The sequence below is a fragment of the Lampetra fluviatilis genome, chromosome 7 (assembly GCF_964198595.1).
Source record: "Lampetra fluviatilis chromosome 7, kcLamFluv1.1, whole genome shotgun sequence".
Lineage (NCBI taxonomy): Eukaryota > Metazoa > Chordata > Hyperoartia > Petromyzontiformes > Petromyzontidae > Lampetra > Lampetra fluviatilis.
Genome location: NC_136281.1, coordinates 16,346,840 through 16,362,272, shown reverse-complemented (window position 1 = coordinate 16,362,272; position 15,433 = coordinate 16,346,840). Strand labels below are relative to the sequence as shown.

The 15,433-nt window shown below is 44.4% G+C and overlaps 1 protein-coding gene across 1 annotated transcript; it reads left to right on the top strand.

Annotated features, from left to right (window-relative positions):
• Positions 1-178: 178 nt before the first annotated feature.
• ACTR10 (actin related protein 10) lies at positions 179-15,201 on the top strand. Its single transcript, XM_078858684.1, is given in 15 exon segments — positions 179-334; positions 337-444; positions 446-488; positions 4,698-4,830; positions 6,474-6,546; positions 6,852-6,934; positions 7,458-7,566; positions 8,334-8,441; positions 9,467-9,534; positions 10,653-10,756; positions 11,684-11,763; positions 12,497-12,570; positions 12,997-13,078; positions 13,654-13,855; positions 14,461-15,201. Coding segments are annotated over 15 exon segments (1,602 nt in total). The 3' UTR covers positions 14,640-15,201.
• Positions 15,202-15,433: the final 232 nt, after the last annotated feature.

Genomic DNA, 15,433 nt, shown 5'->3' with positions numbered 1-15,433 from the left:
TTTTTTTACTCTGTACGTGCCCGTCTGTTCCTCGTTCTCTCTCTCTCGTTATATATTTACGATTAAGAAATTTCTCGCTGGCACACCCAAGGTATATATTTTTAAAAATCCGTACAAATCAAAAGTGGATGAAAAATGCGACGAGATTTGATGGGATGCGACAGGACGCGGTTAGGAGATGAAAGGGAGGCGCCCGAGCCCTGCAGGGTTTGCGTCTCGCTGCTTGCAGAAGCTGCTCGCGCGAGAAGAGGGAGGGAGAGAGAGAGCAACAAAAAAACATCGGGATGGATTTTTTTTTGCATCTCTCCTCGGCAATCCATGCCGGGGGGGTGGGGGGGGGGTCGCCGCATCGCGCAGGCGGAGCCGGTCAGGGTCGGGTGCACGCGCTGCGTTATCGCGCGCGCACGTGCGCAGATGCGCGCACAACAACAACACCAACACGGCAAGCAGAGAAACACGCGATGATGCTGGAGCTGCGGTGGCCCAAGGTACTTGGCATGCGCTCCGTGCGACAATATCGCTAGCGGCTACTTCAAACGGCAACCTCCGCCCGTACACGCGTGCGCATTTACACCGCATGCACGGCGATACTCGTTTCTACTACGGTGCATCAATGCTGGTCGATATCATGCAATTGGTCCGAAAAATGTAAAATCGAGGGATGAAGAAAACAGCAGTGGATGAAGAATGGATGGTGGTGATTTCACTGGCGATGGCTTCTCGGAAGCTACCAAATGCACCGCCACGCAAGTCGTAATTTAAACGTGAGCCGCGTTTCAACCAACGGGGTGTGAGCCGATGTAATTCAGTAGACACATTAGCGCGGTAATTGCGAATTAGCAAGAGTCCTGTGAGAGTCAGTGCGTAAATGTGAGCGAGGGGGGGGGGCGTCGCTGCTTGTCAACACAAGACGAGGCCGCGTGCGAATGGACGCGGCTGTAAGGGGATTTATTTTTGGGGTACACTTTGAAAATGTGTGGTCCATTGGGTTTATATTACAAAAAAATGTTAACACTTATATGGGACCATTGTTTTTAATGGGGAAAGGGGCAGATAATACACTGTGGCATGATAACAAATGTATGTTAATAGCTTCAAAAAGTCAAAGAGTCTCTGCACTTGTTCGCCATCATTGTCAACGCGTGCCTGGAATCTTATCCAGGTGGTCTCCAGAGCCCAAAGGCACATTTATTGTGGTATTGTTGCAAATTCTGGGAAGTGTTCACATATTTTTCAAACACCCTGTATATCTTTTTTAAAATCCATCTTCCAATTACATAAGCTACTCGTTGAGGTGTGAATTGGGCGTGGTTGTATACCTGGCGAGATGTTAATCACCTCGCCAGGTATACAGGAGGTCGCCGCATGTTAAATCACGACCCTGACGCCTGCTGTATTTTTTGGAGTTTGCGTGGCTCTCTTCCCGTGGTCACGTGGATTTTTCTCCAGCCCCTCCGCCCCCCCCCCCCCCCCCACATTTACAAACACGCGTTTAGAGTACAGCATTTAGCTGCTATACATTTCCACATGATAAGCCACTTCGTTGAGTTATCCCCTGTGGTCAGGTGGCTTCTGAAAAAGAGCTATATAGCTCAGTGAGCCTTACCTGGTTAAATACAAATAGTGTATAGTTTTTTAATTTCATGGGTGCACTTTGTGAATCTGCGTTTGAATGCTACATTTAAAAAAACACAATCAATAGGGCCTTCAGGTAACCTGGTGGAGGCTCACTGAAACTGCAAGTCTCTTTTAAAAGTTGCACACACCGGATTTATAATTAGCTTTTTTCTCTCTCAAATGTATGTTATAATTTCTGCAATCAGAAAACCTAAGACAGCAAATATTGTCTCCACTTATATTTGTCTTTATTTCTCCAATCAATATTTTGAGAACATCATATTGACCGTGAAGAAAAGTAAAGTGGACTTGGGCAGGACACATTTTGAGTAAAGATGATGGCCGGATGGGCGAGACGAGAAACGGAGTGGCAGCCAAAGTAGGGAAAATGCCCTAGTGGACGTCCAGAGTGGAGATGGAGCAATTAAATCGGCTCCTGTGGAGGTGCTGAGTGGATTTTTGCCGTTATAAGACCGTGAGAGATGACAAGATCTTGGGAAGGGTTTCATCCAGCAGTGGATTGATCATGTCTGATGATACGTGAGATTTGAAGAAATACAAAATATACCTATACATGTGAGAATGTCTCTTGGTAAGAACTCGAACCCCAGAGATTGAGGAGGAAAAAACTAAAACAGATAACTGGAGGGTCAAAAAGATGAATACCATTAAAAATATATATACAAAGAAAAATATGACGTGAAACATGATGTGGAAAATGAAGGTCTTACATGTAAAAAAAGCACGTAAAAATAATCGGTTCCTCTGTACTGTATTATAGTCTGCCTCTGTGAAACCGAAGACAATATCGATCAATAAGAGGCGCGTCAGTGCGGACGATGGTGTGTGCAGAGAGGCATCTGTGTGCACGAGCCATGCACGAACAGGCTTGCCTGTGGAGAACATGAATAACCACATTTCTGACAGAGGGGGGGGGGATGAGACGATGGGTGTCGAAAACCGGTCCACGGGTGAGCTTGTATCGAATCAAAGCTGCTGAAATTATGCACCTCAGGAAAAAAAGGCCGCGTGCCTGACGGAATGTGTAAAACAGACTTGTATTTTTGATGAAGACGAAGGGATATATGAACGAGACATCTTTCTGCGCATGTGCTTTGTACGTTAGACCGATTTGTTTTGTGACGTTCGAGGTTTTTTGTGGTTAGATCGCGTAAATCTACAAATACGACGTTTCGGCAGTAATTACAACTAGCTTCATCAGGCGACAGGCGACAGCCTGATGAAGCGAGCTGTAATTACGCATGAATAAATGTCGGTGAGCTGCCAGATGTAATACACATAAACGAAACGTCACAGTACTCATATTGTAAATGTTGTGGCTGGGCTCTCCAACACACAACCGGTTAGTGCTGTACTAGTACACTACACTATACACTACACTATACACTACACTATACACTAGTGCTGTACTAGTGACGAATTGGCCACGTTCTGTTTACGTGACAACCCTTACTAGTTGGCTGTGTCGGGTGGTGGCGGGTTTAACGACACATTTATATATTTACGCGATCTAACCCCCCCCAAAAAACCCTCTATTATGGATGACATTGGTCGCCAAAGCCTGCTACGTGTTAAACTGTCACGTTCGGTGCGATATGATAACGAAGCTGTAAATGCTAAAGCAGTCTCCACGTCCATTCAGACGCTGTTCTTCACCTGAGGATGGCTGCTTGCGTTGTGGCCGAAAGGTCGTGATAATTATTTTATTATGTTTTATTTTTATTATTTTATTATTTCCCTTCTACGTGACTTTACCGAAAGAACCAAGAAGACAGTCTCCACGTATCGTGTGGGGTTTGTCGTGCCCGTGTGAGCTGGGTGTTGACTTCAGTGCCTGCGTGTCGCAGATTCGTCTGCTTTGTTTAATCCGTAAAACGTTCAATTTTCTAAAATATATGGTTTCATTGACAACATACGCTTTCGAAAATCGAACATTTGAAACGTCAACAATGACTTTCCACGAAACTGTCAAGGGGCCGTCCATAAATGACGTCACGCACCTGGGGGGGGTGTGAGACATTTGTGACGATGTGTGACGAGGGGGTGGGGTGAGAAATGTGACGCCACATCAAAATGCGCAACTTTCAATAAATATAGACAACACGTTCTACTTAATTAAATAGACGTTTTAATACATGTTTTCTCATACAACATCAGAGTGCAGCGCCACATTAAATGCGCACTACAATGACAATAGTTTAAAGCGATTTGAAGCATGTTTTATTTGGGGGGGAGGGCAGAGCTTTGTGACGTCATATTTGAGGGGGGGGTCTGACTTTTTGTGACGCCGTGTGACGAGGGGAGGGTCAAAAATCGTCCAAAATCGCGTGACGTCATTTATGGACGGCCCCCAAGTAATATGGCTTACCCCGTATTCTAGTCCAGGGAAATTGAGTTTTCAGGTCCATACGGCGTACAGCCGTTTCAATACGGGCAAGACACATTGTTTTGACTATCTAGAATTGTTTAGACTGTTTGTATTTCTCCCTTGTGATGGGTCTTTGTAGGATGAGCGTGGCCAATAAGCCCTGAATGTGTCTGTAATAATAGGGTCGGACACTGATAAGGGGGGTTGACAGGTTTGCGATGATCCCATAACCGTGATTCTAGGCGTGTTTAACGTACACTGTTTACGGTACCCATACACAACTAAACTACAGAGCTGGCTGATAATAAAAGACTATGCATCATAAGTTGAGATTCCGATACGAAATTTACATTGTAAATCAGACGAGAGGATTGTGTAGTGCATGCAGCTTGTATGCATTAAGGATTGTAATACCACAGCCTGTAGGCATTGGGAAATGTAGTTACATTGTCCGTATGCACTAGGGATTCTAGTGCCGTAGCGTGTATGAACTGGGGATTATAGTTATCTATCCTATGTGCACTAGCTATTTCAGTACTCTATTCTATGTGAACTAGGGATTGTAGTACCAGTCTGTATGGACTAGGAATTACAATACCATTCGCCTGTGTGCACTTGGAAATATAGTTCCATAGCCTATATGCACTAGAGTTTGTTAGTGCTTATATCCTGTGTGCACTGGGGATTGTAGCGCCATTGCCCGAGTGGTCTGGAGATTGGAGGGAGTGGCGCACGGGGAAGGCCGCGATGCCGCTCTTCGAGGGCTTGGGCATCGGCGGCGAGAAGACAGCGGTGGTGTTCGACTTCGGCGCCGCCTTCACCAAGTGAGTCGGGCCACGGGAGGCCACGGGAGGCCACGGGGCCGGGCCACGGGGCCAGGCCACGGGACCCGGCCAAGCCCAGGTCTATGGTGGCTTTGGGCCTCTGAGCCTGTAACAATGCGCCCCCAGTCCGCCAGGTGTAGGAGGCCAAGCGGGGTGAAGTATGGTCACATCACCCCCACGATCCGCACGGTGTGGTGGGGCCCTCATCCAGCAGTGGAATTGACAAAAGGGGGATTTATGGGTTCCCCGCGTTCATGCTCATCACCTGGGCCTTCGTGATGGTTTCTTACATTCGCTCAACCTCGTATTGTGGGGGTACAGGACGCACAGTACGGGGTGGTCCAGATGTCTTGTGACCCCCATTTAATTATCTAAAACGTAATGTGTTTTTGCAAACTAACATATGCGGAAAATGAGTCACACCATGCACATTGACTGCGTTACAGAGATCTACTATATTAATCTCAAGCTTCATTCATGAGATGAAAAATAATTGTAATGTAACGTTACTGACACTGCATTTAGAATTATTATAATGGCGATGCCGGTATTGTTGAACACACCGGTCTTGTATTGTAACATGGGCAGTGCTACAATGATGATCTTTAAGAAGCGTGATGCCAGTGTTAACATTCTTACTCTTAGGTTTTTTTTTGGTAAAATCACGTAGGTAAAAAACAATAATGAAATATTAAGAAATGAAAATAACTCAATTAAATCATTGTGATTTTATTGAGTTATTTTCATTTATTATTATTTCATTATTGTTTTTTACCTACGTGACTTTACCGAAAAAACCTAAGAGTATGAATCCTTGCAGTCACGAAAGCTTCAAATCTAGAGTTAACATTCTTGTCACATGTGACAAGGCTACACTGCACCGATGATCACTACTAAGGGTGAAACTGATATACAGCTACCACGTCAGATTGAACATGGCTATAAATATAATGATGATATCCAATAAAGGTGAAACGTATTTGTTATTGTATAATGCGGATGTGCTGCAATGCTGATTCCTAGTCGGAGCGAACCAGTGTACACTTGTGTAACGATCATGTTTAAACCGTGATGGTGATCTCTAATCAAGGTTAAACCAGCACACAAACTTTAGGTTTGGATTGTACAATGTGATACTTGTCTGCTCTTGCATAAAATAGACGTGTGTAAAGATGTAACGCTTTTGTTCATACACTATTTATACTGGTAGGAACCTCCTGGTTACACCAGCCCACAAGGGATTATTGTGTCCGTCGAGCAGGGAGGGGCTGGATGGGGAGGGAGGGGCTGGGTGGGGAGGGTGGGTGGGTAGGGGCTGGGTGGGGGTGGTAGGGGAGGGGCTGGGTGGGAGTGGTAGGGGAGGGGCTGGGTGGGGAGGGTGGAGCTGGGTGGGGAGGGTGGAGCTGGGTGGGGAGGGGCTGGTCACCCCGTGGTGCCCTTATAAAACTCAACGTTTAACCTACTCACGCCGGCTTGTGCCCGCCCTCACATTCGGGCATATTTGCGGAATACACCACGCCGCCGTTGACCCTGGCCATTAACCGAGCAACCCAACGTTCCTACCAGCTCCCTCCGCAGGAATGTGTTTGGTACGTAGCTGGCAGTGTATAAACGAAGGCGATGTGTGGTTCGTGTATTTCCAGATGTGGATTTGCAGGGGAGCCTGGGCCACGATGCATCCTGCCCAGTGAGGTGAAGGGTCTGGGGACGTCCACGGTATGCCTATCCCCTCCAACGCGATGGCTCTTACGATTGTCCAGCCTTTAATAGAGATATCGTCTTGTAAGCATGTGCGGGTCATATGCATAACATATTTTTTGTAAAGCTGATGTCATTATAAGCAGTAGAAATTAAGGAACATGCAACAAGCCATTGGAGTCGGTGGCATTAAGTAACATTTTCCATGCATTTCCTGCATAAGTCAATGAAGATGTAAATTTTATGGAAGATGCTTTTTGTAATAACATTCTTTATGCGTGTTTATAAAAACCATCTCCCCTCTGTGTGGTGTGTGCTCACAGCCGGTGAAAGTGGTGCAATATCATGTCAACACGGATGAGCTCTACCAGAACCTGAAGGACTTCATACACGTGCTTTACTTCAGGTGCTTCCCAGACCGGTCTCACAGACTTACTCCAGTAGAGCATTATACTGGTAGGAACCTCCTGGTTCCACCAGCCCACAGGGGATTAGTGTGTCCGTCCGTCCGTCGTGCATCCAAAAATGGGAGGGGTGGGGCTGGGTGGAGAGGGGAGGGTGGGGAGGGGCTGGGTGGGGAGGGTGGGGAGGGGCTGGGTGGGGAGGGGCTGGGTGGGGAGGGTGGGCCTGGGTGGGGGGGGTAGGAGGGGTGGGGCTGGGTGGGGAGGGGCTGGTCACCCCGTGGTTCCCTTATAAAACTCAACGTTTAACCTACTCACGCCGGCTTGTGCCCGCCCTCACAGTCGGGCATATATGCGGAATACACCACGCCGCCGTTGACGCTGGCCATTGACCGAGCAACCCAACGTTCCTACCAGCTCCCTCCGCAGGAATGTGTTTAGAAACTGAAGGTTAATGGTTACAAAACAGGTGAGCGACACGGTGGCACTCATTCACGCACCGATCTAGCATGTATACTTGTTGTGCAGGCACCTGCTCGTAAACCCACGGGACCGGCGCGTCGTGGTTGTGGAGTCCATGCTGTGTCCGACGCACTTCCGTGAAGCCGTCGCTCGGGTCTTCTTCAAGCACTTCGAGGCATGGCCTCCACTTGGCACCTACAGTTCTGTGCACAGCCTTTCTTGCCTACACAGTGCAGTGTAAAATCATGGTCTGCATTTTACTCTCCGATTACTTAATTGAGATAAACCACACAGTAACATTGCACCCATGCTGGCAGACTAATGTTAATTTGCAGGCAGGTGCTGCACATATCTTCTACCACACAGGGACAGCTGCCACTGGAGGTCCCCTTGGCTAGACTGCAGCAGGGCATTGAAATGGTTTAGATTAGTTAAGCAGCCTCTAAATGAAAATCCTTATCCTAAAATCCGAGCGCATCCTCCTGGATGCCTGTTTGCCAGCGATGACATTTGAGTTGTTGCTTCAGTTTGAAGATGGCCCTTGGGTTTGATGCATTGCTGGGAATCTAATGGGCATTGTTAGTATGCAAACACATATTTCGTGTGATGCTTATAAGAAAATATCATGAACTATGGTAGCTTCTCAAACAAAGTAAAACAAGCCGACTGCCAAATGTCAAATCTCAGTACTAACCAGCGCAGCCTGCACATTAAAAGAACATAACTATAAGGTAAGCCGCCTATTATTCATACAGAGCTCGTTGATGTTATTGATATTAAAAATAATTATTTGAAGGCCTTACTTGCCAGGGTTTAGTTTGCATTGTAGACGTGGTGACTTGTATCCGGTAGAAACGTTACTCGTTACGAGTGATGTTTGACTCTGCTGGCTGCATGGCGTTCGTTGAGTGTTTCACTCGATATTTGTTTGATATTTTACAGGTCCCCTCGGTTCTGTTTGCGCCAAGTCACCTTATGGCTGTTCTGACCCTGGGCATCAACACAGCACTTGTTATGGACTGCGGATACAATGAAACCTTGGTCCTACCTGTATCCTTGAATTAATTTAAATAACAGGTTAATTCAAAATACTATTAAAAGCCACACTGTCAGTGAAAGGAGGAACTCAATCTTAAAGCTTTCATCACTGCAGGAATTCATATTATTTTTTATTCTCCACCTGATGACCGCTTGTGTTGCGATCGAAACGTTGTAATTTTTTTTAACCTATCTACGTGACTTTACCTAAAGACCCAAAGAATATGAGGATCTCAATGTTTTGGTTGACTGACCTTCAGGAAATACTGAGGATTACAGAGACTAGCTGAAATAATCATGGTAGTTTAGGTTGGGTAGTGGGTGTTGTGAAATTAATTATGCATCCCATATAATTAATATTCGATTTGTCTGGCTAAAGGGTGATTTCATTTCTCATTGTGTGGATATACCATTTTGCAAGTCAGAGAGTTGGCCAAATGTGACTTATTTAACCTTTTGTTATGATCAGGACTGTGAATATGAACAGTCTCTCTGACATAAAGGGTTTTCTAAGAATGGCTGCACAAAAGTGCATGCTTTATTCCTGAAAATTGGGATATTTGGAATACCAACTACTGCTTTAAAAAAAGCCAAATCTTTAGATATGCATACATCATAAACCCATACCGACACGCATGCACAGACTATGAATTCAGACTGAACCAGTATGTGTATGGAAATGACTAAACATAGGTCGTTAGCCGACCCTAAAGTCTTGCACTCCGGGCAAAACATTTTTTTCATTCGGAGCCTCAAGGAGTCTTGCTTCTGCCTGTTTACGAGAGGATGAATCTGAAAAGTGTGAAAACAGACCACGTATAGCCATATCAGAAAGGTTATTCTTAAAAAAAGATGTATACTGTGTTAAATGACCCATTTCCTCCTAGTTCACGTGCTCAGTTGTGAGAAACTTTCAGTAATTCTAACTTTAAGAATATTTGAGCCATGTGGCTGTTTACCACGTGAAAATGCTTGATGCGTAATTGTTCTAGAATTTTTGAAATTACTATGACTTCAGTTTTCCTGAGTGATGTCAGGTCTGTGAAGGCATCCCGGTCGTCAGCGCCTGGGAGGCAATGCCGCTGGGAGGAAAAGCATTACACAGGTCAGCTTTGACTTGGACGTCTCTGTCGCATGGGCACAGAGGTTTTGCGAGGGTTTCCCTTGGATAGACACACTCATCAGGCCAGCTCTCACCATGTTCTTACAATTCACAGCTGTTTGTCAATCCACTGCTGGAAAAATTCCACCCCTTTCCAAGTTAGTCATGGGGGTTGATTGACCATACTTCACCATGCTGGTCAATGTGGGTTGGAGAAGGGAGAGAGCCCCAGGACCTGAGGTGCCACCACTGACGTCTGCCGTGGCCGGTCATCAAACCCTAGTGGCTGGATTCAAAGTGTAGAGCGCTAACCACTGTGCCACAACTCCACCCGCTTGAAGAAATGTTAAATCCAAATAATATTTTGTTATTTTTATCAAAATATCTTCAATTGATGGCATGGTAGTTTACATTTTCTGTTAAGTAAAACAATTGATTCAGCATTGATAACTAAACAACTCGAAAAAAGTATCTATCATGGTGAAATGTCCTGGAGCACAATGACTCCCAATGGCCTAATTTGACCGGCCCTCACCATGCACCAAGCATCTTGACTTATCCATCGTGTGGGTTTGTTGTGACACATTTATTGGCAAGTCTTGAAGTTATGCTGCAGCGACATCACTAGAGGGCAGTATGGTGGTACTGTTCTTCTGAAGTCACAATTGAATTTAATGAAAAAATATGTTGCTTTAAACGCATGTTAGAAACCAGAGTCACACACGCCTAGGTATGTGGTAGAAAATAAGTGTTGAGCTGTGTTACAACACACCCGTGCGTTGGAGAGTAATACATATGGCACGTTTTATTCATTTGACATTTTTATTAATTTGCTTATGTCCGGTGGAGGGTTTACGGTATTTTATGCACGATCTAACCCAAAACAAATTCGGAATCTCCCATACCTTATTAATCTGCGATCTCTAAGGTAAGGCTCCAAAACCTTGACAAACAATTCCTCCTTCCCCCTTAGTGTATCCCTAACGTGGGCTAAGGTGGCCCATGACCATCATTTGGAGGGTTGTTCAAAGTACCACATTTTGGATTGTGTCTTGCTTCGAATGATGGAATTGGTAGATAACAAATAGAAATTAATTAATTGTGCCGGTTGGTCATTGCAGAGAGCTGAGGTCCATGCTGCAGGAAGGAAGCCCAGCGGAAGCCACCAGCGAGCCCAGTCAGAGCCCCTCTCTGCTACCCGAGGATGTTTTGGAGGACATCAAAGGTAGTGCATTACAAAGCGCCAACAGAAGTGCATGAATTAATATTACAACCGCATACCCACCCCCCACTCCTGGGCGACGGCACATCGTGCGCATTGACCTGCCAATGCCTCTGCATGAAAGCCGTCAAAATGGCTTGTGGCATGATAACATTTTTTTAAAGTCACGATTTATTGTTCATATTATGTTAATTAGGCAATTTAGCTACGTTATAATCTGAACATCTGCTCTTGTTTAGTTGCATGGCATGTTTTGCATGCTGATTGCAGGAATGTCCTTGGTTGAGACGTGGTGTGTAAGTGGTGATTAGCGCAGTTGTCTGCTTTGGTGAATTGAAGGATATTGTTGATTATAGTATGATATTAAAACTGGATATATATTTACGCATGAGATTTAAGAGTTGAATTTTTTTGATGATTGTATTTAGTTTTTTGTATGAGATCTATTCCCCAGAGCTGTGATCTCACAGCACAGTTAGTAAAGCAGCAGGCATCAAAATGTAAGATTGTGAGTTCATGTCCTTGCCAGAATTAATTTCTCTTGAGTCAAAACAGTGACCACCAAACTTTTGAGCGGTGCTGCTTGATGATTAGACAGTGCTTGCCATAGGAATTGGAATATCCTCCATAGGCACATGAGGATATGGGCTCTAAATTTTGATTTAAAGCTTTCGTGACTGGAGGGATTCATATTCTTGGTTCTTTCGGTAAAGTCACGTAGAAGGGAAATAATAAAATAATAAAAATATAAAACAATAAAAATTATCACGACGTTTCGACTGCAACACAAGCAATCATCATCAGGTGTGAAATCCGCAGCAAGAAAATTTGAAAAAAAAGTGCACAATGTTTTGGAGATTTTAAAATGTTGTGGTTCAGGATTTGATTGGCTGTATCATTCATTCTGGGTTTGTGATGTGCCGGTCGCAGTTCGCACGTGCTTTGTGTCGGACTTGCTGCGTGGCCAGAAGCTGCAGGCCGCACGCTTCCCAACGGAGGCGTCCGCCAAGGTCCGTTCAAAGCTCACGTAGCATTTATTGTATTCACTAAATATATAATATGACTGAAAAAGGGATGGGATTTTAAATGAAAAAAATTCTACACAAGTAGAATTTAACAAATATGGATTCTGTAATGCTTTCCAATGTTTGTCCTTGGAAGTACAGTATTAGTTATGTTGTTTCCTTCGGAGCCGCACAACGAGATGATGTCACGCAGAATGAAGTCATTGGGAAGTGTGGCCAAACAGCCATATCCATTACGGTTGGTTTTTATTGGCAAGTTTTGGGCAACTCTATAATACAATTAGCTCATTTCCTATAGGGTGTGTCTCTGATAGTAACACAACTTTTTACTAACATGTTATTTAAATTGGATCATCTTTAGGAGTTGTATTGCTATTTAGCGTTATTGTGACCCTCTGCTACAACAGCAACAACGATAACAGCCGCCATTTGCCACTAAGTGGCGATGACGTCACTATGGCACTTATGCCCGGCAAGGTGCTGTCCGAGGGGTAATCCCTCCACCTGGCACTTACCAAATACCACAGTAGAAACGCCCTCTGCTACAGACATACACACACATAAGACAGGCAGACTAATAGATAGAGCCCCAATGCATTAGCGATTTAAACCTTCATTGAAAACTTGATTTTAAGTGTGTTAAAAAGTGAAAGCATGGCAATGCATTCGATGTTCTTGTCCATATTACGATCGTGTGTGGTGGTGTGTGCCATGACAGCGGCCGACTGCCCCACCAGATGTCTCGTACCCTTTGGACGGTGAGAACATTCTGATTGTCAAGGGAGAGATCAGGTACGTTCTTCATGCAGCTCATATCCCTGGCAATTTTCAGACGCACTCCTGTAGTACACCAGGTTGCACAGTAGCTTGAAACCTTGAGTAATAATCAATGATGACATGCTATTCAAGTATTGAGAATAGCCTGGTTAGTTACTTTTATTTTATCGGGTGAGAACTAATTTAGACTGCAAGTCTTTTTTGTAACAAATGATACCAAAAACCAGTCACACTCTTGCAAGGAGAATGCCTAAAATCTCAAGACTAAAAACCATAATTGATGTAAAATGCACACAAAATAAATTTTAGTTAAATATTTTGTAAGCGTTTTAAAAAAGTTTTTTGCATTATCTTGCACATTGGAATTTTCATTTTTACTGCTCACATTTATTACAAATTCAGAAAAGTCAGTGAATTTGAGGTGTTTCCTTTGCTTTGCAGGGACTCTCTGTGCGAGATTCTTTTCGTGCAGGACAATGAGGAGAAATCCGTGGCCACCCTCATGCTGGACTGCTTGGTTAAGGTGAGGCCTGCTCATCAAATTGAGTCCTGTCTATATTCTTGGGTCTTTCGGTAAAGTCACGTAGATAGGTTCAAATAAAATAATAAAAAATTACAGAAAACTACGACGTTTCGATCGCAAGGCAATATTTCTATGGTAAAATATGTGGGAAGAGTTGGCTTTACCACAGCGAAACATGTCTCGTCTGTGCCTTGTTTCCCTTTCGTTTTTGCTAACCACTGAGGTGCAGTAACTACTACTTTCAACACGCATATCTGTCTGGGAATCTAACAGTGGTAGGGGATGTGATTGTTGAGAAAGGCAACATTTTACATGTCGGTTAAAGTTTCACCTATATCAAAATGTTGACATTCCCACGATCCCATTGCAAATCATAGTGCAAATCGCTGAGGTGATGTTTTAACCATTTTGTCAGATTGTGAATATCGGTGAAATAGTTTGATACCTTCATCACCATCAACGATTATCAATGCAGTGCTGCATGAAGGAGCTTTTGGTGTAGTCGTTTGCCCATCATCAGTCTAGCTTGCGCCCATTTAATGAGATTTGACGGTGCTTCCATCAATGCCCAACAGTGCCCCATGGACCTGCGCACGACCCTGGCAAAGAACCTGGTGGTGATGGGGGGCACGGCGCAACTGCCGGGCTTCACCCACCGCCTGCTGGCCGAAATAAAGCAGCTGCTACAGCAGCCCAAGTACCAGGCGGTGCTGTCCGTGACCAGCGTCTGCGTGCACACGCCTCCCGCCAAGCCCAACTACGTGGCCTGGCTTGGAGGTGCTGCCCTCTCTCCCCCTACATACATACTGCAATGCATGCACGGTCACCCCCTTAAATAGTTACTGAAACATCTTGTGGTGGATGAGATGCTTAATTTTTCTCTTGAGTTCTCTACTCAAGGGCAGGTTTGGGTGTCATTTCTTCCATTCAACCAGATCAAGATATTTAATCGAATACAACAAATCCATCTTTGGCAACTTACATTGTTTTTGTATAACAAATGTAATAGCTCGGATTACAAATGGTGACATTCACATTGTGGCATTTAATGCGAATAGTAATTGCAGTAGAATGCTACAGACATATTCTTGGTTCTTTTGGTAAGTCACGTAGAAGGGAAATAATAAAATAAAAAACAAGATTAAAAAAATGTTACAGACCTGATATCTGCTGAAGGTAAAAAAAACCTTTTCACCAGATTTGGGCAAAACCAAAATTACTTTACCTAAACAGAATCAACGTTTATTTCCTAGAATTTGATACAAATGTCTCATTAATCGTAATTAACTAAATTCAAACGGTTGATATTATTGTCGTGAAAAGCGGCGACTGCTTTTGCACACGGACCAAGTCACTGACTCGTGCAATTCTTCTATCGACAGGAGCCATATTCGGGGCCCTGCAGGAGGTGCTGGGCAGCCGGTCAGTGTCGCGTGAGCTGTATGGGCAGACGGGGAAAATCCCCGACTGGTGCAGCCTCGGCAACCCTCCCCCAGACTCGCTGCTCGAGCCCAAAACCCCCGTGCCCATGCTCAAGAGGGCCTTCTCCACTGACAAGTAGCTCCTAAATGGGGCAGGCACTACAGCTAATTATTTATGTTGCACAGATGTTTTATTTTAACATTTCTCACTCGACCTTCAAAGTTCTTGGCCTGAAACGAGTTTTTAATTAACTGCACATTGTTTAATTTAATAAGTGGTGCAGTGGTTCGCAGACAGCGCTATGAACCTGGTGACCAAAGTGTAATTGATGGCTACAGGTGACATCAGCGACAAGTGATGTTCCTGAGCACCTTCACAAACTCACACTGACCAAAGTGGTGAAGTATGGTCGAACAAATCCATAAGCATTGTGGCATGGGAAAGCCTTCATCCAGCAGTGGATTGACAACAAAGGGGGTGTACTGTACATGCAACTAATATGTTACTCAGTTTACTCCATTTACTACATTGCTACTTTCGTTTTCATGAAGGCTCGTAATTGAAAGGTTGTGCGTTTGATGTGTCTGACCAATATTTCGTTAACATATGCATTGATACTATATGTACGGTTGTGAGTAAGGCTTGCTAGAATTAGCGGTGGTAAATGCTTTGATAAGTCCGTTCAATAAAGGAAATACATGCCAGGCTGTGATGTCCATGTATGTTTTATATATTGAAGACATAACAGATCACGCTTAATACTTTCAGCGATTCCACATGTGCAGTTTATGGACGTATTACATATATCCACATCCCATTGCTATATAGCCTGGGGAGAGAAAGTACCCCCAGAGGATGATTGTGGAGATGGAACAAGGAGATTTGTTCATGTGCTGGAGTAAGATGAATTGTGGCATTTTAGGACTGGGGGGT